The sequence below is a fragment of the Equus przewalskii genome, chromosome 2 (assembly GCF_037783145.1).
Source record: "Equus przewalskii isolate Varuska chromosome 2, EquPr2, whole genome shotgun sequence".
Taxonomy (NCBI): domain Eukaryota; kingdom Metazoa; phylum Chordata; class Mammalia; order Perissodactyla; family Equidae; genus Equus; species Equus przewalskii.
This window is the reverse complement of record NC_091832.1, coordinates 41,195,737-41,219,922: the sequence shown is the minus strand read 5'-3', so window position 1 is coordinate 41,219,922 and position 24,186 is coordinate 41,195,737. Positions and strand designations below refer to the sequence as shown.

Below are 24,186 nucleotides of genomic sequence, written 5' to 3'. Positions count from 1 at the left end.
CCACCCCCCCCCCCCAAATTAACTTTTACTTCTGGAATGCAGTCTTTAGGATTATGGTTTAGTAAACCATCCAATACAGCATATTCTTTGTACGTGGCAAAATCTGGAATTTCATGATACTGTCACATTGACTGCTCAACTCAGATTTGTGTATTATAAAATACTTGGGTTCTTCAGAGAACAGATTGGTGGTTGCCAGAGGCGATGCCGGGGTGGGTGACGGTGGTCAAAGGGTACAAACTCCCAGTTATAAACAAGTCCTGGGGATGTAATGTAGTTAATAATACAATACTGTATATTTGAAAGTTACTAAGAGAGTAATTGTTAAAAATTCTCATCACAAGAAAAAAAAACCATGGTGATGGATGTTAACTAAACTTATTGTGGTAATCATTTCACAATATATACATATATCAAATCATGTTGTATATCAAAACCTAATACGATGTTATATGTTAATTATATCACAATTTAAAAAATTTTGTATTCTTGTCCAGCTGAGGATGGTTTCTTTTCACTGACTCCAAGAGTCTTCCCTGTATACGTGTACGCACTTCTAAGTTTTCTGGGTCTCTCACCCGTTTATACTTTCAAATTTTACCTTTGGAACACTTTGGAATACACTTACAAAAATAAATCGGAAATTCTCTCTAAAAGGCCAAAGTAAAACGAAGTGAAGTCTACTTGTGTTAGAGTTTTCTTCCAAATGGGCTTCCTTTGCGGAGGTGGAAGCGTGTTGACAGAGGTTTTCCAGAATGTGAGCGGTCCGGCTGTTAGAGAACGCCCAGAAACCAGACGTTTTCCGTTTTCTTTTACTTTGCTTCGGCGGCATCGCGCAGAGTCGAGGCGTTGGAGGGTCGCTAAAAAGCAAGCGCCGGGGAACGACGGGGCGCCGCGGGGCCCGGCGTGCGCGGGCGTCCCCTCCCGGCCGAGCTCCCGCCAGCGGCCTCCACCATGGCCCGCCGCCGCCAGGACCGCCGCGGGAGCCTACCTGGGCCCGGCCCGCAGCGCCCGCCGCGCCCGCCGCGCCCGCCACCCCCGCCACCCCCGCCACCCCCGCCACCCCCGCGCCGTCGCCATGGCACCGCGCCGCCCCGCCCCCCGCGCGCCTCCCTCCCGCCCGCCGCCCCGCTCGCCCCTCCCCCCGCGCGCGCTGCTGCGGGGAGGGGGTGGGGCGGGGGCGGGAGGAGACGCAGGCAAGAGGAAATCGGCGGCGCGACGCACGCGCCCCATTGGCTGTCTCGTCCTGGGGCCAGAAGCCCCGCCTCTCCGGCGGGGGTCACGTGATCCCTTTCAAAGATGGCCGCCCTGTTGTTTTGATGAATAATACTTGGTGGGGCGAGGGGGTGAGACTAGGGGTGGAAGGGTAGGAGGATTTACTCTTCCAGCCGGAGCATCGCGAGTCCCGTCCTCCCCCTCCCCACTGCCCGGGCTCCGGCGTGGAGGCGGGGCGTGGCCGGCCTGCTTTGGGAGGGGAGGGGCTTCCCTCTTCAGAGCTGGGTTCTGCCTGGGCGGCTCTGGGGTCGTCTTCCCTCGGGGCATCCACTCTGCAGTCGAACAGTTCCCGCCAGGGGCACAGGGTAGGACGGAGAGCAGGATCTGCTGGAGGAAGCGCAGCTGCCGCGCTACCGCCACGAAGACACAGCAGGCTCGGGGCACGAGACGAGCTGGCGTCCGAGCTCCCTAGTCTGAGTGACCTGGGAAGCAGAGGGTAGTAAGTGGCGCCTTAAGATAACCCCACAACAGCAGCAGTGGTGGCCAAAGGAGGCTACGCAGGGCACAAGCAGCTGTAAGAGTCTCTGGGGCGACTGGAGTGACCGACGCCAAGGCAGTTCAGTGCCCCTCGTGTTCTTATTTTTTAACCTCTGACTATGCAATTCTGAAACCTCCCCCATTCGGGGGACCAGACAGCCCGATAGACACCTTCCACTCTCCTGTCGCCCTGGTCTCGAGAACAGAAGGATCTCTCCCTAACGCCTTTCACCATTAAGAGGAAAGCAATGGAGGAGCTGAGCGCTGATGAGGTGAGGAGGTGGGGGACACCTTGGGAGATTAGTTGCAACTCTTTGGCGCTTTGGACGAGGATGATATTGCGCCAGTGCTGCCTGGCCTTCGGGCTTGGGGAAGGAATGGAGATGACATTTTCCAAGAATAAAATGAGTCCCTGGGAGGGTCTCCGGTTGTATTTTCCTGTGTTCCCTGGCCGCCTTTCTTCATTCTGAACTCCATTTGCTTCTCGAGTCTTCTTTTAGGGTCTGAAGAAGAGCAGAGCATATTGAGGCATTCATCCTTTTCTTCAGGGCATTGAGCAAGAAGGGCTAGATTTACATCAAGTTCGATGTGTGTGTATGTGCGTGCGCGCGCCGTGCGCGCCTTACTGCAGAGATTTAAAGAATAATTTTGGATGGAATCAGAATGTATGGGTGTTTTTAAAGGAAGTATTTGAAATCCGAAGTACGTGTGGCCATTTCACTGTATAAGTTGATTAAACACACTTTTGTGTTTGAGGGTGGCCTGCGCACAGATTCTTTGATATTTAACAAAATACATACCTTCTCGATAGCTTAGTGAATTCCAGTTCAATTCTAGTAATTTAACAGGCCACTAATGACTTCTGGCATACTTCTCTTTCATTCTGCCTTTTTCTAGTTTTTGTACCTTTCAGACTTGTGTTGGGCTATAGCAGACGCTGAACAGGAAGCAAATGGAAGCAAATGATTTTGTAAACTCCCTCCACCCCATATCATTTGTGAAAGAAGTCTTACAGATCCCCTTGATGTTTTAAAGATTGTTTAATAAGATTGTCATAAAAGCAGTGGCAATTAGGGTTCAAGGAATTTCCTGTGATTCTACTGGCTTTTCCCTTCCTTTTTACAAATTGGGAGCTTCCCTTTCAGGACCCCTGCTGGCCTCACGCTCTTCAGCCTACCTCCTCATTCCTTCCACGGTTCATAATAAAACTTCCCTGGTGTTAGGAACGTAGTCATCCGTCAGGTTGGTTGAACTATAAAATTTCCATGCTTCAGTTTTAGCTACAGAGTAGTCAATATGTTTACTTTGGGACTAAAATTCTCCAGGAATGGAGCAGGCAAGTGGTAGGTTAAGGGTCAGGTGGAAAAGGAAGCAAGTAATTTTGTTGGTTGTGATACTTGGCTGTTTGGAAAGTCAGGATTGCCCATTCTGTGTTACTGACTTTGTTTTCTTAAATACATCAGGAATGTAATCTTAAATTAGAAGAATATTGAGCAGTTTCTTTCATTCGGGTAGGAACTATCAAGAGATCCCTTCAGAGCCACTTTTTTTAATGTAGTTTTTAAAAGTGTCCCTCACCCCCCCTTTTCTTCTTTAATATTAGTTCTAATGGGTAATTTCTTTTAAGGCAAAGAGTTTATGTGTTTTAGTAGTCCTTTACTTCCAGAAATTCCTTTTTTTCTTGACGTTCTCTAAATTGTCCGTAGTTTACAGGTTTTTATCTACTTGGGTTTTCACCAAGAAATTGTTTTCAAACCAATAAAGCATGCAGCCCAGTTAAAGATGCTGTATAACCTGAACTGTGGCTCTTCACTTTACCCAGTCCTTGGAGAAGGTGTAATTTTTTGTGGCCATATAAGGAGCAAATGTAATCATTGTGGAGGAGATTAAAAAACATTTTTCAAGGTCAACAGAATATTAAATGTGAAAAATTAAATCCACTAAGATAAGATCAATATAAAATTATGTTCAACAAAGTAGTTGGCCTGAACACAAAGGGACAGTTCAATAACTGGTAATTTTACTCTCAGCAGGACCTAGAACAAATAATTTTTTGAGAAAAATCTCCTTAAGGTTTTTTTTTTAAATCCGTTTTCTTTAATTCTGGGATTAGATGAGCAATTCTCAACAGAGACACTTCCAGAGCTTTTGCCTTTGTATTGTTACTGTATTGGTGGAAACTTGTATCACAGATATGGTAGGTGACGTTCATTTGGTTAGAAAGTAATACATTTATTTTACTGAAAATTCAAACGTACACGTCAGGGTGAGAAAAGGCAAGACAAGATCTTTCGATCTAAATTAGGAAATTAGGAAAGACAGGGTTTCATATTTTAACAAAATGAAAATGTATGAGACTGTTAGTCCATGAAAAACAGAGGCTGATATGACCCAACCAATGGCTTTAGAAGATTTTACATTCTGGGCACTTTTTGGTCCCTGTCATAGATCACCTTGAATTCTTGTACTTTTCTGCTCTTGTGCTTTCTGAGCGCTTCTTTCGCTTCCTTGCTCTTTATATTCAGAGAGCACATTACGGTGAGTCCGTTGCTCTGTGGAGCAGATCCATGACTAAATCCATTCTCTTCAGGAACCTGCATTCCAAGGCATCGTTATGTTTTTATATTAGTTATGTTTTTATATTATATTCATCACGTACCCTGCTCATGTTTTTCATATACCAAAATGATGGTGTGAGTAGGGCGTGTATTTTAAACTGTTTTTCAGCTGTGGTGATGAGATTGCATTGAAATGATTTGCCTTTTTTTTTCCTTTTTTCTTTTTTTGGCTAGATCTTCTTTATGACCTAGTTCGTCTTCAAGATGGCTGGCTGGGATTGAGGGTGTGGTCAAGGTTTTAGAAGGGTGTTAAGTCTTCCCAAATGAAGAATGTGTGACCTTGGACTTTTTAGCAATGTTCTCTAACTAGAAAGGGACCCAGATTTATTAGCAGCCTTAGAAGCTTGCTCTGTGCCAACCACTTTAAAACCGTTGTCTCGTTTGATAGAATAGTGTGATCAAGCAGGTCCTTAAATTTTCCATATTTTGTGGGTGAGGCACCTGAGATTTAGGTTAAGTAACGTGTCCATAGTGACCTGGCTTAGAAGTGGCAGAATTGGAATTGAAACCCAGGGTTCCTGATCTAAAAGCTCTTTTTACTACACCTTGCTACTTAACAACTGGCTGTAAATTCACCACAGCGTCTATATAAATATTCTACTAACATGCTTGATCTGCAGAGTTTTTTTGTAGCAGTGTTGTTTTTCATGAATGCACTCATGATGCGAATCAAGTTTATAGTCTTTTTGGTACTAACGCTCATCACGCCCCTTCAAAATTGTTAGTCAACAAACATTTTTTAAAAAGATGCTGTGTATCCCCAGCAATGGTTCAGGTAGGTTAGGAGAAAGACAGTCCTTTTTCTTTTCTTTTCTTTTCCTTCCTTTTTTTTGCTGAGGAAGGTCTTCCCTGAGCCGGCATCTGCGGCAGTCTTCCTCTGTGTTGTATGTGGGTCACTGCCACAGCATGGCCACTGACGGATGGTGTAGGTCTGTACCCCCTGACAGTCCTTTTTCTTAAAGAAATTATAATTTAACTGAGAGAGAAGGGTTGAGAGTCCCACAATTACCATACAGGGTGCTAAGTGCTATTGTGGACGTATGCACAAGACATTAAGAAAAACAAGAAGATGGGGCGGGCTTGGTGGCATAGTGGTTAAGTTTGTGTGCTCTGCTTCGGTGGCCTTGGGTTTGCAGGTTCACATCCCTGGCACGGACCTACACACTGCTCATCAAGCCACACTATGGCAGCATCCCACATAAAATAAAGGAAGATTGGCACAGATGTTAGCTCAGCGACAGTCTTCCTCAAGCAAAAAGAGGAAGATTGGCAACAGATGTTAGCTCAGGACCAATCTTCCTCACAAAAAAAGAGAAAAGAAAAAAGAAAAACAAGAAGGGACCCCTGGTGGGGCAGTGTCTTAGTGAAGACTTTCGAGAGAAAGTGATGCTTATGCTGAGTTGCCAGGCGAAGGGCTCTTGGAACTGTCTGTGAGACTGAGAGCTCAGCAACCAGCTAGAAGTAGTGGGACTGGAGGCATGATTTTGCCTGGGGAAGTGGCTGCAGGTTGGCAGGCAGCAGATCTTGGAGGGTTTTCAGAAATGTTTAGGAGTTTGAACTTCCTCAATAGGACTGTGAGAGGCCTTTGAGGGACTTTAAGGGATTAGAAGGATTACTGGTGAGGGTGGAGAAGATGGATTGGAAGACGCGGCTGCAGGCCGGGAGACAGATTAGGAGGTGGGTTGTTGCTATCTAGGAGCAAGGCAGTGGAGTCCAAAGTAAGGCTTTGGCAGTGGGAATGGAGGAGGGCAGACACCAGAAATATCGAGGGTCTCAGTTAACCCACTTCTAATGATGAGTTTGATGTGAAGGAGGTGGAGGCAGGGGAAGAGGAGAGAAAAAGATGACGCCTTGCTTTCTAGCTTGGGAGAAGGATGGGTTGGGGGAGGGATAAGTAATTCCAGAGAAGGAGCAGATTTTGGAGGGAGCAGATGAATTCGTTTGGATCATTGAAAGATGAGCCAACGTGGCGACCCCATCCCTGGCCTTTCTACTCTAACGTCTCCATCTCTTTGACCTTTTCTTTCTTTGTGACAGGCCTCAGAACCTAAGCTCACTTTTTTCCCAGTAGATATTTGCTCCCACTCACTTTATAATCAGGACTTTCCTCAAGCCTGGTAGGAGGGTGGGGTGTAGCCTCCCAGACCCCTTCTCCACTCCTTTTGTTCATTTTTAACCGACAGGCAGAGAATGATAATGATAATGACGTCAGCCGACATTTATTGAGCTCTTATTATGTGTTAAGTGCTTATCTTGCTCAGCAAGGTTGGTATTATTATCCTCATTTTACAGATATGGAAATTGAGGGTAATGGAAATTAGGTAACTTGCTGAAAGACACAACTAGGAAGTGGTAGAACCTGGATTCTAATCCAGAGTTCTTAATCCCTTTACTAAACTACCTCCAAAACAAATAACCTGAGCAAGTCGTGATGTTTACAGCATTTTTATTGTCCCCTTTGAGATGGAAACTAGAAGCCCTAGTTAGTGCTAAGAGTGGAGCTCATCAAATAGTCCTCATCTTGTGGGGAAGAAGACAGAAAGAGTCCTGACGAGGGGCCTTGGGTCTTCAGGCCTTCGCTTGGCGCATTTTCTCCCAAGGTACTTGTCGTGTGTCTAGGTGGAGCTGTCTTCCTGTACGCAGCTCATTCAGACATATTTACTGTTTCTGGCTGCATATCAGACGCCTGCTTGCATGGAGCTTCATTCTAGTAGGAGGAAACACGATAAACATATACACAAAAGACGTCATTTGGTGATAAATACTTTGAAGAAAAATAAAGTCCATTAAAGGGATGGAGAGCATTGGGGTGTGTGCCGATTTAGGAGGTGGCTTTTCAATGGAAATTTAAAGAAAGACACGGAGCCATCTGGGAGGAGGAGTATTCCCAAGTACAGGGAACAGCAGGACCTAGAGGTGCATCGTTTTTTTTTTTTTTTTTTTTTTGAGGAAGATCAGCCCTGAGCTAACTACTGCCATTCCTCCTCTTTTTGCTGAGAAAGCCTGGCCCTGAGCTAACATCTGTGCCCATCTTCCTCTACGTTATATGTGGGACGCTACCACAGCATGGTGTGCCAAGCGGTGCCATGTCTGCAGCCGGGATCCAAACCGGTGAACCCCGGGCGACTGAGAAGCGGAACATGCACACTTAACCACTACGCCACTGGGCTGGCCCCTAGAGGTACATCCTTGATCTGCTCCAGGAACAGCAAGGAGGCCGAGCGTGGTTGGAGCCTGCTAAGCAAGGGCATAGTGGCTGGAGATGAAGTCAGTCATTCTTACAGCAAAAATTTACTGAGTTCTTAATAATTTGGTTTCAGTCAGTTCTGAGATAATTGCCACCCCATTTTTCCTTCACTTAAAAAAATTTTTTTTGGTGAGGAAGATTGGCTCTGAGCTGACATCTGTTGCCAATCTTTCTCTTTTTGCTTGAGGAAGATTGTTGCTAAGCTAACATCTATGCCTAACTTCTTCTATTTTCTATGTGCAACACTGTCTCAGCATGGCTTGATGAGCAGTGCATGGGTCTGCGCCCAGGATCCGAACCTGGGCCACCGAAGCAGAGCGCACAAACTTAACCACTACACCACCAGGCTGGCCCCTTCACATTTTAACATCTTTGAAATTGGGATGTTTCTTATAGTGGTGTAATCGTTGTTGGCTAGGTGGCAGTTGTGTCACAGCTGTCATTTCCTGTTTATGTGCAAACCTGCTCATACCTGTTCATATTACCCCTTCAGTTGAGTGCAATGCCTGTTAAATTTAGTTGCCATTTTAAATACCTTCAAAAAATTACACTTTGATCAGCAATGAAAGCAAATGTTACTTTGTATGCAGAGAGGAATGGAAACAGCAGTGGGGTGTCATTTGATAATAGTAATAAAAATATTTGTTGTTGGAGGAATGAGCACAATTCCATATTATTGCAAAGCAACAAGTAGGTGCATTAGGGAGCTTTAGAAATGCAGAAATCCACAAGTCTGTGAAGCTGTGTCACATTTTGAAATTGAACATACAGTTAGAAGGATTGCCGTTCACACCCAGGCAATGCAACTGAAGGTCAGAGACATTCCACATTCTCAAAAAGAAATTTTAAAGCAGAGAGGCTGGCGTAACTGATTATTACTCTGTCTTGGCCTATGATTAAAGCATTTTGTCGTGGTTTTATAGGCAGTATGGTTTTTTCCTTGGTGGTGCAAAAAATAGTGGTGCAGCTTACAATCAGTGACATCTTATATTTGATGACATGCTGTATATGCCCGGCTTTGTTCTAGACCATGAGGATATACCAGTGGACAAAACAGGCAGAAATTCCTGCCTTCATGGGGCTTACATTCTGATTTATCTTTTAAGAGAATCATTGTGGCTGCTGTGGAGAGAATAGATAGAGGGGGAAAGAGTGAAAGCAGATGGAAAGGTTAGGAGGCCATCACAAGAGTCTAGGACCAGGGCTGGTGGTGGAGGAGGTGAGAAAGGGTCACGTAGTGGATAGTCAGATATTTTGTGAGTAGAGCCAATAGGATTGGGTGATGAGGTGGATATGGGGTGTGAAAGAGTGGAGTTGAGAATGGCTTTATGAATCAGGATATCACTGAGCAGACCATTGTAACAGAGAGACATGTAACAGAGCCAGGGATACACCGCTTACACTAGGTAGATGTTTGTTTCTCTCTGAGTAGAAGTCTGAATAGGAGGCTGGGCTGCTGTGGCAGCTCTATGCTCATTATGGGCCCAGGCACCTCTGTCTTATTGTACCAGTTTTCCTAATATACGGCTTCCATCTTTTGGTCCATGTATGTCTGCCTTCTAGCCAGAGGGAAGAGAGGAGAAGGGAAGGAAAAGTCATGCTCCTTCTCTTTAATGGCACAGCTTGGAAGTTGCAGGATCATCTCTGCTCACCTCCCGCTGGTCGGAACCTAAGTCACGCGGCCACAGCCACTCGCCAGGAAGCTGAGAAATACAGTTTTATGGGGTAGCCGTATGTTTAGCTAAAAGTTCTTTTATGTTAGAAGGGGAGAACAATCTAGGCCTTTCTTTCCAAACACTTCTTCCCAAGTCTAAAACACATTCTGCACCTTCCGAAGGAGACAACCCCTAATCAACTTCAGAGTTCAGAATCTCTGGGCGAGACCCAGTCCAGGAAACTTTAGATTAAAATACAGGTTATCTGCTGCCCCCTCCCCCGTGTACCATGGTGAAGTAGGATAGGATAATGGCAAGAAAAACTCCCGTTTCGAAAAGGGAAGAACGGAAGTACAGACCCCTCACAGGTCCATAGCCATTGTCAGCTCCTGCCAGGCCCACAGTGTTTGCGGACTCCTGCCAGGCAGTAGTGGGAGTTCTGACTTAGCCCGCTTAGCAGCTCTCAGTCTGCAGTCTTGGAGGAACTCTCCTGTCCCTTGCCCTCTGTGGCCTCTGACTTTACCCTCTGGGTAGTTTTGCTGTGTCTCTTTTCCTCTGGTGCCAGATCTGAAGTGGATATTGGAAAATATCCCCCTTCTGGGGCTAAACAGCTTCTCCAGCTTGTTTCCTGCTGCATACTGAAGGAGTTGGCTTTTTCACCCCTCCTTAGCCCTCAAATTACCGGCGTCTGAGTAGACTTAGCCTGGAGACCATGGACGTGCCTTAGGCACATCTCTGTTCCCTTTTATCTCTGCAAGCACATCAGCAAGCTCTAGCTTGAGTCTGTCTCATTCTTGTGGGACTTCTTGCTTAAAGTGGCAAGAAGCCAATAAGCACCCAGATTCTGAACTGTTCAACCAGTTCCCCTAGAATTACAAGCCGCGTTGGCATGCAGGCTGTTTTCTAAGGTGTCACAGGTTTTACCAAATGTTTTATTGCGGCCCAGCAAGGGTTACCAGACTTCCATCCTGCAGTATCTGTGCTCCTGCTGACCCCTAAGCCATTGCCATATATTTATGTTCTATTGAGGTTGATTACTTCCTGGTTCCAAATATGTGAGTTAGGATATTGGTTTGGCTGCTGCAGCAGAGATCTAACAGAATAGTGGCTTGATAAGATAGAAGCTTATTTTTCTTTTAAGTAAAAAATCTGGATAGGTGGTTGAGAGCTGGTTTAGTAACTGCATGGTTACCAGGGAGGCACGCTCATTCTGTCTTGTGCTCTATCATCTGCCATATGAGGCATCTAGCTTGTAGTCTAAGATGGCTGCCCCAGCTCCTTTGCGTGCATCTGCATTCCAGTCCTTAGGAGGAGACTAAAGGGGAAGCAGAGGGCATGTTCCTCTCCCTTAAGGACATGATCAGAAAGTGTCACACATCACTGCTTACATCTCCTTGGCCAGGACTTAGTCACACGGCCACAAGCAAATGCAAGGGTGGCTGAATGTATATTAGGAGGCAACTGGCTGGCTCTGCCACAGTGATAGCAAGAGCTTTAGCCTAAGCAGCTTGAAAAATGGAGTTGTCATGAGCCAACCCTGATGGCCTAGTGGTTAAAGTTTGGCATGCTCCACAGATGTTAGCTCAGGGTGAATCTTTCTCAGCCGAAAAAAAAAAGGAGTTGTTGTATACTGAGGTGGGGAAAGTTGAAAGAGAAGATTTGGAGGGAGAAATTACCTGTTTCAATCACATTGTAATTAGATTGCTTACTGTTTATCCACATGGGGATGTTAAGTAGGTTGTTGGATATATGTTGGGTTTGCAGTTCCTGAAGGAGGCTGAGCCTCCAGCCACTCCAGCGTTTAGAGGCAGGGAGATAGATAAAGACCCAGAGGAGGCTGCGAAGGACAGCCGCCTAGGTAGGAGGAAAGTCAAGAGAGCGTGCTGGCGCCCAGCAGAAAGTGTTTCATGACGGAGGGCAGTGTTCACCTCTGTTGAATGTCAATAAAGTAAATTAGGAGAGGACTAAGATTTGACAATGGGATTTGGCACCATGAGGTGCCTGGTGACCTTGACAAGCCCGATTTCGTTGCTGACTGGAAGATGTTCAAGAGAGAATGGGAGGAGAGAGTAGATAGCTCAGGAGTGAGGCGTGGGCTCCAGGGAGGCCCCAGGGAGCCATCCGAAGATGGTGAAGCCATGGGTTTAAGAAGTGAGAAGAGAATATTTGGTGAGCATATCCTTTTAAATTTTATGTTTTACCATTCTCTATTATAATCACCAATTCCTTTATTCAGTCAGTAAATATTTATTCAGTGTTTACTCTGTTCCTCTCTTTCCCCAGATAGGAAATGAAGGCGTAGAGATGGATTCATATATTATTCCTAGCAGGGTGTTTGGGGCCTGAAGAGTTCCAAATAGAAATTTTGAAACATAACCTGGAGAACCTTGGATCATATTATACTTAATTTTTAGAATTTTTTTTAAAAAAAGACAAAAACAAAACTGAGTGGCAAGTATGTACGTGGTAAAAGATCTGAATATTTTAAATTCTGTTTAATTTCAACAAATGTATGTGAGATGCTTATTCTCTGCTGAGTATTGAGGGATACCCATGGGGAGACACCATCTCGAATGTGAGTAAGACCTGGTCTCTACCTTCAGTGAGTTCATACTCCAGTGGGGAGACGGGAGCACAGCCAGCTAGAGTTCAAGCGCTAAAATAGATGCTTAAGTAAAGGGAGCACAGTTGATGGAGCAGTTAATTTTGACTGGGGAGATCTGGGAAAGACTCTGGGAGGATTTGAGTTAGTCCTTAAAGATGATCGGGATTGTGACATTGAGAAAACTCTGTGTTGAGGATAAGTGTTTCAGTTGTTTCTCACTCTGGGTAAACTGTATTATATTCATTCTTTTCAAATTGATTGTAAAAATAATAGAACCATTGGGGGCTGGCCCCATGGCCGAGCGGTTAAGTTCGCGTGCTCCGCTGCAGGCGGCGGCCCAGTGTTTCGTTGGTTCGGATCCTGGGCGCAGACATGGCACTGCTCATCAGACCACGCTGAGGCGGCGTCCCACATGCCACAACTAGAAGGATCCACAACGAATAATATACAACTATGTACTGGGGGACTTTGGGGAGAAAAAGGAAAAAAATAAAATTAAAAAAAAAAAAAAATAATAGAACCATTGAGGAGGAACTGAAGATGGTGAAAAATCTCTGATTTTGGTGGGTGCTGGCTGATCTGAAAGGTTTTGAGATGTGATTATCAGGCACAGCCAAATGTGCAACCCCAGGCTCTCTTAAACCACTAAGAAGGAGGAGGAGTTGGGGAGAAGCAGAAAGAACAGAAAAGGTGTTTCATTAAAATGTCTATCTTGATACTAATCACACTACGTTGGAGTTGTCTGTTTGCTTGGTTTACTTCCTCCTGCTGCACCAGCTCCTGATGATTCGTTCACAGGTTTTTATCCAACTCTTAGCCCAGGGCCTGGCACTGAGCGGCCCACGGTCAGTATTTGTTGAATGCACGAATTGAATACAGTGTGTCTTTTTGTGACTCCCAGTTCTTGGATTGCCATAGTTTTTTTGCTGTTGCTACATTAAATTGCATTAGTTAGGTTAAAGGAGGTATGTGAAAGAAACCTTATTGTCAGAGTTGTAATTCAGAGTCAGATAGACCTGCGGGTTTTTTGGACCAACCAGTTAGAAGACCCTGGGCCAGGTACTTCACCTTTCTGAGCCTCAGTCTCCTCACTTGTAAAATGGGCGTATGAATGCCTGGCTCATGGCATTGTCCTTTAGATGAATGGCAGTGACACCTGCAGTGCCTAGTGCAGTGCCCTGGCAGAGTAGAAGCCTGGGACATGTTAGTCTTCTTTTCTGGAGTAAGATTGAATTGTACATAATTAGAATTTTAGTTGGTGTCCATACAACATCTGACAAACTCTTTGTATGTAGTAATGCCAAGAGCATAAAAGGCTCTTTCTGGTTAAGGTAGCAGACAGGCCCTGGCTTGTGTGAAATGTTGGGTTGGAATTCTCTCCCTCTACCCCTAATACTTCCTAAAGTCTCTCCCACCCCAGGCCTTTTGTATGAAGCTGCACTGTTATCACTTGTCAGGCCTCCTCCTCCCTTTTTCTAAAACCTGGAGTCATCAGGTGGCCCGAATGAACTAAGCTGGTGTTGGGGAGCAAGGAGGTTTGAAAGGAAGGGAAATGTGCAGATGGGGGCCCCGAGGAGTCCCGGGAGAAACAAGCTGCATATCAGAACTAAAAAAATATAACTTGATGACTCAGTCTTCCCAGATCAGATCACTTATTTTGTCTTCTGAAGGGACCGTCCCCCTCCCAGCAGGGCCGGAGAGGGCAGAAACTCTGAATTAGATGTCACTGTGTTAACTGCTCACCAGCTGCCACATCTTGAGCATCTTGTCCAGATCTTTGAAGACAATAGTCAGGCTAGGAAAAGAGGTATCTTTTGGGTCCAAGTATTGGGAAGTGCTCTGCCTTGATTTAGTTAACTTTCTAGCTAAGCATTGTGAAATGTGTTCAATGCACATTGTTTCTTTGTTCCCTGTGAGTGATTTTTTAATTGACTGTAGACCTGTAATAGAGTCACGGTAATTTGTTTATTTACTTAAATTTTCTGACTAGATGAGGTAGCGCTTTGTGTGCTCTCTCTCTCTCTCTTTTTTTTTGGTGAGGAAGATTGGCCCTGAGCTAACATCTGTTGCCAGTCTTCCTCTTTTTGCTTGAGGAAGCTTGTCGCTGAGCTAACATCTGTGCCCATCTACCTCTATTTTATATGTGGGACGCCTACCACAGCATGGCTTGCCAAGCGGTGTCATGTTTGCACCCGGGATCCAAACCAGCGAACCCCAGCCTGCTGAAGCGGAACGTGCACACTTAACCACTGTGCCACTGGGCCAGCCCCTAGTGTTGTACATCTTATTTCTCCTCTCTCAGTAAAACTTCTTTTGTATTTTATCAAGTACAGTATATATTTTGGTCATATTTTTACAGTATAAACACTTGCTTTTATGAAGTATGAATTCCTGTATTTAAACTATAACTCATATGTTGGTTTTAAAATTAAATTTTTAATTTAATTCTTTAGTCTTTAATTTGACTCTTTAATTTAATTTAGTTGCTGATCTAACGTCTGTGCCCATCTACCTCTATTTTCCCCACAGCATGGCTTGATGAGCGGTGTGTAGGTCCTTGCCTGGGATCTGAACCTGCAAACCCCAGGCCACCAAAGTGGAGCTCACAAACTTAACCACAATGCCACTGGGCCGACCTCTAAAAAAAATTTAAATTTAAAAATGTTATCCAAAGCCTAGGTTTCTATAGTATTAGTATTTACCTGTAAATACTTATCTGTGCTAGTCAATCAAGTATTATGGTTGACCAAAAATAATCATGTACAGATTACTAGTTTTCAAAAATAATAAAGTACATTTAATATTAGAGCAGGGAAAATTCTGTCTCTATTGTCCTAGTGGATGTCCTAGTGGGGAAAACTTATTACTGAGAGGGAAATGAAGATTAGTGGAAAATTTAAAAATATCTAGCAACCTTTATAATCTATTCAGTAGAACATTTTGTGTGTGATTTCATTTACTTATAAAATTGTCGTGTTTAGGGTATTGAGAGATTTGGACATCCAGAAAAAAGCAAACAGTAAAGTTTTTTTGAGGCACGATGAAGGAAGGAGTTAAAAATGTTAAAAATTTTTTAAAAACCCATTTTCCTTGCTGTATACAGATCCATCAGAGGAATTAACACTTTAGTTTTCAGCAGTAATTTTTTTGTGGGCCAGTTAAACACTCAATCTACATGGAAAAGAAATGTGTAGCCCCTTTGAGCTTTGAACATCAGTTATGTAGGGTAGATGTTGAGTGTGTCATTTATGGCATTTTTGTTTTAGGATGCTAACATATGACAGCATACACGTTTGTATTTGGTGAACATTAATTAATTAACCTTTTACTTTTATGTTAGTTAATCTTTTACTTATGATAAATACAGACCAGGCGTCATTTCCTTGGAGTTTCATCAAAACAAGTGCCACATTCTTTTTTTCTTTCAAGGACAACTTGGGGCAGGTGGGGTGGTCATCTGTAAGGGTTTTTTTTCTCCTCCCCAAAGCACCCCCAGGACATGGTTGTATATCCTAGTTGTAAGTCCTTCTAGTTCCGTGTGAGCTGCTGCCACAGCACGGCTACTGATAGATGGGTGGTGTGGTTCTGGGACCGGGAAACGAACGTGGACCTCCGAAGCAGAACCTGCACACTTAACCACTGAGCCACCGGGCTGGCCCTCTGATTCTTTTTTTGGAGGATGATTAGCCCTGAGCTAACATCAGCTGCCAATCCTCCTCTTTTTGCTAAGGAAGACTGGCCCTGAGCTAACATCTGTGCCCATCTTCCTCTACTTTAAATGTGGGACGCCTGCCACATCATGGCTTGACAAGTGATGCGTAGGTCTGCACCCGGGATCTGAACCAGCGAATCCTGGGCAAGCAGAACGTGTGAACTTAACTGCTGTGCCACCAGGCTGGTCCCTATTTCTGATTTTATTTATTTATTTATTATTTATTTATTTTTAAAGATTTTATTTTTTCCTTTTTCTCCCCAAAGCCCCCCGGTGCATAGTTGTATATTCTTCATTGTGGGTCCTTCTAGTTGTGGCCTGTGGGACGCCACCTCAGCGTGGTTTAACGAGCAGTGCCATGTCCGCGCCCAGGATTCGAACCAAGGAAACACTGGGCCGCCGGCAGCGGAGCGTGTGAACTTAACCACTCAGCCACGGGGCCAGCCTCATATTTCTGATTTTAAAAAGGCCCTAATGTCATTGGCTGAGGGATGATGCTTAACCTGTAGAAGGAACTTAGCATTAATGGGCCACGTTAGGAAGGAAACCTTTGTTCGTACCAAGAATTTGATGGATGTGTAGTGGCCAGAAGTCATTATTTTCTCTTTCTGAAAGAGCCTACTTCCTCCAACACTGTTGTGTAGATCTGCTGGAGTATTGGCTTTGGAGTTCGTGTAGAATGAGTGTGAATGTAGAACTTTCATAGAGATTAGAGAAAACACACGAACCCTGCCCCAGAAGAAGTTACACTTTGGTTTCAGCAATAATTATTTTGTAAGTCAATTTAAAAACTCTTCCCACATAGCTAAGTTTTAAAAAATTCTTTGAAAATGTTTAATACTGTTTGTTTCACTTGGTCACTTTTAGGTGACCAGAATCCGTTTTATGGAATAGCGTGAGAAATAGCTGCTACTTGCTCTCGGCTAGATTCATCGTCTGTTTAATTAAGTGGGAGCAAAGGTGAGAATGGGGACCACACCATCTCTATCACTTGGGATGTTTTTGGTGAGGACATAAAATTGCATTCAAGAATCATTTTTTAAAAACCAGATCCAAGGGGCTGCCCCGGTGGCATAGTGGTTGGGTTCATGTGCTCTGCTTGGCACAAACCCGTGGCGGCCCTGGGTTCATAGGTTCAGGTCCCTGGCGCAGACTTGGCACCACTGTTAAGCCATACTGTGGTGGCATCTCACATAGAGTAGAGGAAGACTGGCACAGATGTTAGCTCAGCAATAATCTTCCTCTCACACACACACAAAAAACCCAGATCCAGTGAAAATGATCCTGCTCTCAGGATGTCTCTCTGCTGTATGATGTCGGCAGACATAGGCTTTTGGTTCTAGTGGTTTCACCTGCTGCTGATTTCACAGTCAGCTAGCACATCTGATGCTCTTTAGTAGTGTGCTACATGTTCATGTTGTTTGGGTGAAACAGAGCCCTAAGCCAAAGGAGGACAGTGTCTGAGCCTAAAAGGAAGATGGAAACAGCAAAAGGATGGAGAAAACTCATAGGCTGAAGTTATAAAAAAGTAATGACTGTTTACTGTGTCAGGTGGACACTCGTCATTTATTCAACAAATATTTACTAAAAGCTCCCTGGGTTAGGCATTGTTATGGTTGCTGGGAGTATGACGGCGAGCACGGTAGACCAAGTTCCTGCGCTCTTGGAGCTTGTGTTGTGCTGGGGGGAGACAGACTGTAGACTGGTAAAGATATAGGAGTTCAGGCAATGCATTACATGACTTTATCTCTGATGGCTGTCTTGCAAGATAAGTGATATTTATATTATTACCTTCTTCTAAATGGGAAACAGGCTCAGAGAGGTAACACAGCTAAAAACGGTTGCAGCTGGGCTTGTGACCCAGCGCTAGCCACGTGAGAGCGTGTCGCGGAGAACACTTTGTGAAGCCGGGGCGTGGAGCAGCACTTCACTCACCCACTGCACTTGGTCCTTTGTTTCACTTTCAAGTGGAACGCCTTTTTAAAAAAATTGCTCTACTATCAAATGTTGATGAAGAGTCTTATTATTATAAGCTGTTTATTATTCTAATTTGGAGTAGTAATATTAATTAATATTTTCAGCATTATGGGCGACTCAAGAAAGTACTTTTGGTAATTAGGCAGATTGGGCCTTTGGTTTTTAGCCCTTACCAGCTGGAGGAACGTGGTTAGGCACACTTAATATTTTCTGTATTATTGATCAGGTAAAAAGTATTGACGTTAATAATTTTTGTTGCAGTTTATAAAACTCCTTGTAGTAAAAAAAGTGCAATCGCTGGATTACATTGGAGAATTATAAGGGCCACAGCCTTTTTTTCTTCTCAAGAAAATACAGTTTACAGTCTGTTTCCAATGAATACAACCATTTCTTTGTCGTGGGCTGCTGTGTTGATGGTTAGGCTAGTATGAAGGTGTAAGTGTCCCAAGGGGGAGCTGCCAAGGCCGTAGGAGTTCAAAAGACTGACTTGTTTGAAAATTGTGTACTTTCCTCGTAGTTGATAGAACCTGGCCTTTGTAAGAACCTCATGCTTTGTTTTTGTGAGATTTATTCAACTGGAAACGCGCTCATGGAGGAAGTAAGGTAACTTGCCTGGGCTGCATCCCTTTCGCAGGGAAGGGAGCATGGCAGGCCCCTACGGGTATGTCGGTAAAGACGGGTGTTAGAGTAGAGGGAGCGAGCCCTAGCCCCAGCCCAGAGGCTGAAAGTGGGATTGTCAGATAGATGGAGGGTGACCACGAAATGGTCGCGTTCAAACCAGGACTCTGTCAAGAGTGGAAGGGGCTCTGTTAGTTAGATGGGACCACCCGGAGGACACTGGGCTGGGAGCCGGGGCGGATGGTTCCCCTGCTGTACGCGACATGTTTGGGCTGGAGGGGAGCCTTTGGGTAAAAGCACTAGACGCTTTAAGGTTTTGATTTGGGGGTCAGTCCTGGACGTGGTCATGATATCCTTTGGGGAAGAAATGAAGTAGAGAAATCAGGCTTTTTATAACTTTGAGGGAAGATTTTTTTTAAAAAGATTTTATTTTTCCTTTTTCTCCTCAAAGCCCCCCAGTACATAGTTGTATATTATAGTTAAGGGTCCTTCTAGTTGTGGCATGTGGGATGCCTCCTCAGTGTGGCCTGAGGAGTGGTGCCATGTTCGTGCCCAGGATCCGAACCACTGAAACCCTGGGCCGCCAAAACAGCGCGCACGAACTTAACCACTCGGCCACAGGGCCGGCCCCACGAGTGAACATTTTTTGAGTTGGGTGAGTAATCTGGAAAGTGAAGCAGAAAATGAGTGGAAAACTGAGACTGCGGAGGTGACCGTGCTGTTCTACTCTGGGCCCTGTGTGTCCTGTGACAGTTCTCAGCTGATTGGGGGGCTTGGTCCTTTCTGTGTTAGTGTAGGCAAGGCGATCTGGGCTTGTTGAGCTGTTCCGTTCGTAAGTGTTAAAACTTATGGTGCACAATCATAGGAAAATGACCAGTTCTCTGTTCCTCTCTTCTGATATCTGCCTTTTATGCCTTGCTATTAAAGGAAGGATTAGAGTACTATAAATTCTACAATTAAATATACTTTGCATGCTTTGTATTATGAAGCAAAAAATAAAAATAGGAAACAGAAAGTAGACACAAAATCTTTGTTCAGAATCTCACCATCCAAGGATACTCTTTTTTTCTAGGTTAGGGTTTATTTTTTTCTAAGCTAAATCTTCTAAGACGGATATTTCCCCCTAGGATCACAGATTTTTAGAACTTGAAAAGATTTTAGAAATCTTTGTAGCCTACCCTCTTCATTTAAATTGTTTTTTTCTGATTATAAATTCAGTAGTATAGATTCACTGAATTCTGTATAATTCATTGTAAGAAGACTTCCAAAATCAATAATAAGGGGAAAGCAAGAACTACCCGTAGTCCTGTTTTCCAGAGGTAAACTTTGCTAATGTTTTGGCCTGTTACCTTCCCTCTTTTCTGTGTGTGTGCACATTTCACGTCCTCTGCTGTTTCTGACCCCTGTTCCCTGCTCTGCCTGCAGCCTTCCCTCCGCACGCATTGCGCACTCTTCATCTTTTGAGACCAGCTGAAGTGTCACCTTCCCCTGGAACCTTTCCCTTTGACACCCACATTCCCGCAGGCCCCCACCCTGGTTTGGCTTCACTTTTTCCATTACCATATTGCGTTGGAGCAGTCTGCTTTTGTGTCTATTTCCCATACTGAATTGACAGCAGAGAACCAGTCACCTTCATTTTCTGATCTCCAAAACCCATTTATCTCAATGCCTGAAACATAGAGGCTTGATTAAAGTTTGTTGAATCAGTGAATAAATGATTAGAATCGTATTGTATGCAGTTTTATGTATTGCTTTTTCCCTTTACATTATGAGAATTTCCTTGTATATTTACAAATTAAAATGTCATTTTTTTTCTTCTTCTTCTCCCCAAAGCCCCCCAATACATAGTTGAAGTTCTAGGTCCTTCTGGTTGTATGACGCCTCCTCAGCATGGCCCGACGAGCAGTGCCATGTCCGTGCCCGGGATCCCAACCGGTGAAACCCCAGGCCGCCAAAGTAGAGCGCCCGAACCCAACCACTGGGCCACAGGGCCAGCCTCTAAAATCTAAAATGTCATTTTTAATGGCTACAGGTTTTTCCTTCATTAGGTGTACTGTGATTGATTTAGTTTTTCCCCAAATGTGGGAAATTCAGGTAGTTGTCAGTTTGCTTTTTTACTATTATCCATGGTTTTGTGATGAAGCTTTGTACATGAATCTTTGTCTAATTTTCCGATGATTTCCCTAAGATTTCTAGAGGCAGAATTAGTGAGTCAAAGGGTCTCATTGTCTAGAATATAGCCAGATTGCTTTCCAGAATTAAGGTAGGGCGACGACCTCAGTGTCAAAAGAGCTAGGTAGTGTTCTGGAGGGCTAGCATTTTTGACGTCACCTCTTTGTGATCAGTATCATTTTCTGAAGATGTGGGATGCCAGCCTAGTGCAGAACATTTGGTGGGGCCCTAAGTTTCGGTTAGGATTAGGGTGAGAGATAGGCCGTGAGGAGAAATGAAGAAAAGTTGGAAGGAAAATACAATGTAAATAGGCACAGATGTCAGTGTGCTATTTTTCTTTGAATCTTAATTACACCCCAGAATGACTATCTTTGATCTTTCGCTTGCCATATTCTTTTTTTAAACCATTTACTAATCTTTTCTAAGCCAATGCTTATCATTACAAGTTAACAATTTTTGGCCTTTCCTTGAAAAACAGTTTTTTGGCATGCCAGCAGTAGTGATAATAATAACAGTAATAGCTAATGTATTCGGCACTTAGGATGTGCTAAAACGCCTTACATGGATGATAAGTATTTAACCCTATGAAGTGAGGGTATGGTTACTGTTCTCATTTATATGTAGACGAGGAAAGTGATGCTGAGGGATGTGAAGTCACTTGCTTAGGGTCTCACAGCCATTGGTGGTATAGGTGGAGCCCAGTCTGCCTGATGGCCAGCCCTCCTAAAGATGATGCTCAGCAGGCATGTTCTCTGGTGTCCAGAGAACAGGAGTCATTGTATACTAGCAAAAAGCAGTCTTAAGCAGCCCCGTTACCTAGGAAAGCATGTGGAGTGTGTCTTTGCCTTCCACTCCCCTCTCAGGCTACTAGAAGTACTCCCCCTTACGCTCCCACTCTGCTGAAGGGGTACCCCCTCCCCATTCCCTGCAGGTGACATTGTCTTCTACTTTTCACTTCTTGCCTGTTCCTTTCACAGTTTATCTGCTTCATTCTCACTGACTTTCCTTTTTCAGAGGACGAAGCCTGCCTCTTGCTAATAAAAATAGTAACTGTGGTAGTGGGAGAGGAGGAATATTTATCAAGCGCCAAGCACTGTTCTAAGTGTTTGATTTTTATTGCTTCATCTAAGGCTAATGTCATCATCTGCGTTCTGTCCTGTCTTGCCCTGTGCCTGGCTTTGGAGTCATCATTTGAATCTTCTTTCTTTCCTTCTCTCCGCCTTTTGATTCAGACAATCTCCAGTTCACTCCAGATGTAAAAACAACAAGATGCTACCTCTAGTCCTGCATTCCCCTCGCTGTCACTTGATCCATTCCCTCCCTTTCACAGACTAGACTCTTAGAAGTGTACCTCTCTTTTCCCCCCTCATTTTTCAGTCTCCCTCCTTCACTGTGGTTTTTTTTAATGCTTTTTGGTGAGGAAGATTGGCCCTGAGCTAACATCCATTGCCAATCTTCCTCTTTTTTTCCCTCCCCAAAGCCCCAGTACATAGTTGTATATCCTACTTGTAAGTCATTCTAGTTCTTCTCTGTGGGACACCGCCACGGCATGGCTTGGTGAGTGGTGCCATGTCCACGCCCAGGATCTGAACCAGCAAACCCCAGGCTACCAAAGCAGAGTGTGTGAATGTAACCACTCAGCCACGGGGATGACCCCCCACTGTGCTTTTTTGGAGGCCTTTTCTGTCACTTCACTCAAACTGCTCTTGCTAAGACCACCAGTGACTTCCTGATTGCCAAATCCATAGGCACTTTTCAGAACATGTTGTTTAACCTCTCTTTGGCTTTTGCCCCTGTGATCACTTCTTCTTTGAAAGTCTCTTCATTTGGATACTGTGGGTATACTGCTTTTCTTCCTTCCGTTCTTACTTTTTTTTTTTTGAGGAAGAGTAGCCCTGAGCTAACATCTGCTGCCAATCCTCCTCTTTTTGCTGAGGAAGACTGGCCCTGAGCTAACATCCATGCCCATCTTCCTCCACTTTATATGTGGATGCCTGCCACAGCATGGCTTGACAAGCAGTGTATAGGTCCGCACCTGGGATCCAAACCAGTGAACCCCGGGCTGCTGAAGCAGAATGTGTGAAGTTAACCCCTGTGCCACCAGGCTAACCCCCCTTCCATTCTTACTTCTCTGTCTTCAGCACAGATTGCTCTTCCCTGAATACATCTTAAATGATGTTTCTCAAGATTCTATTCTTTTTTTTTTTTTTTTGCTGAGGAAGATTCACCCTAAACTAACATCTGTTGCCAATCTTCTTCTTTTTGCTTGAGGAAAATTTGCCCTGACCTAACATATGTGCCAGTCTTCCTCTATTTTGTAATGTGGGTTGCCGCCACAGCCTGGCTGCTGACAGTGGTGTAGGTCCACATGCAGGACCCGAACCCGGGCTGTCGAAGTGGAGCATGCTGAGCTTAACCACTAGCCCACAGGGCCAGCCCCTCAGGATTCTATTCTTGATTCTCCTATTATTCCCTACCCTCAAGGTGCATTTGTTGAATGATGAATGAATGAATGAATGAATGAATAAATAAATACCCTGTTCTTGGGTATTCACTTTATTTATTCTCCTGACACTTATTTACTGCCTCCTGTGGTCCATGCTCAGTTCTGAAGTGCTCAGCAGATGGGTGTGTACTAGATAACAACATTCTGCCCTCTTGGCCCCTAGAGGTTTCTACCGTGTAAATACTGGTGACGCCCAAATCCTCTCGCCAGTGCATATCTGCTGTGTGAGGTCCAGACCCAGCTCTCCAGCGGCCCCAGCCCGGTGGACAGTGTAGGCACATGGCTTCTCTGCCTGCTCTACTTGTACACGTAGCTCTGCTTTGGGCTATCATTGGAGAGCCACCAAAACTCGCTGCAGCTCAGTGCTTATCAAGAGTTACGTTGGGAGCGTGTTTTTATGGGGCATTGAGTGAAGGATAGGCAGCCCATCCCTTCCGTGAGAGGGTGTTTTTAATCTTTTTAAAGATAGGGACCTCTTTGAAAATCCTATGAAAACCAGAGACCCTCATGACCCTCAGGTTTTGAACCCCGCCCTAGGTACTGTAAAATCTGTCCTTAAATCAGGTCACACGAGCAAAGGTGAGGCGTGGATGTCCTCATTTGGGCCCCTGTGAAACGGCTCTCTCTGAGGCGTATTTTGGTATGTGATGTGTGTTGTCACTCACATACTGTGTGGATGTACATGTGTAATGTGTACACATCTTACTTCTAGCTTTATCTTATTTCTCCTCTCATCATTTTATTTCTGTCCTAATTTCCTTATCTATTTGATCTTAATACAATTAAATTAAAATATATTTTGTGTGTTTTTTGTTAATCACTTTCCGTCCTTGCTAGAACAAGGAGATGGTAGGCATACATAAAACAAACGTCAACTGCCCAGAAGGCGTTTTTATTTGGATATTCTTCCAGGCAGTTCATACTCAGTAGTCTAATCATAGCTCTTCTTAAAATCTCCTTCTTCTGTATTCTCAATTTTCGAGAATTTTGCCATCCATTTAGGTATCCTGTCCTGAAATCTGAACTCTCCACTCTTCCTCACGTCTCACTTGCAAATAATGACCAAGTTGTGTTGATTGTGCACATTTAATTTCCCTAGAACGGTCCCCCTTGCCCAGGCTGGCTTTGTCCCACCCCAGTCCCTTCCCCACATAGCAGCTGGAGTGATTTGTTTTAAAAGATAAATCTGGCTTAGTTACTCCCCTGCTCAAGTCCTTCAGAATCGCCTCCCAGCCTTTGTGAAAAAGCTCAGTCCTGGGATGGCCTTCAGAGCTCACCGTGAGCTTGTCCCAGCCTCTTTCCTGCCTTTTGTCTTGCTGCGGCC

At 44.5% G+C, this 24,186-nt stretch overlaps 1 protein-coding gene across 4 annotated transcripts in view; it reads left to right on the top strand.

Moving 5' to 3' along the window:
* The first annotated feature begins 1,192 nt into the window (after nucleotides 1–1,192).
* Nucleotides 1,193–24,186, top strand: part of UBE4B (ubiquitination factor E4B) — a 122,736-nt gene continuing 99,742 nt past the window's right edge. For 3 of the 4 annotated variants that reach the window (XM_008517176.2, XM_008517177.2, XM_070610869.1), the window contains exon 1: nucleotides 1,193–2,024. In XM_008517176.2, coding sequence (XP_008515398.1) covers nucleotides 2,001–2,024 — 24 coding nt within the window. In that variant the 5' untranslated portion in view covers nucleotides 1,193–2,000. The remainder of the gene's footprint in view (nucleotides 2,025–24,186) is intronic. The other variant, XM_070610868.1, reaches the window with a different exon arrangement.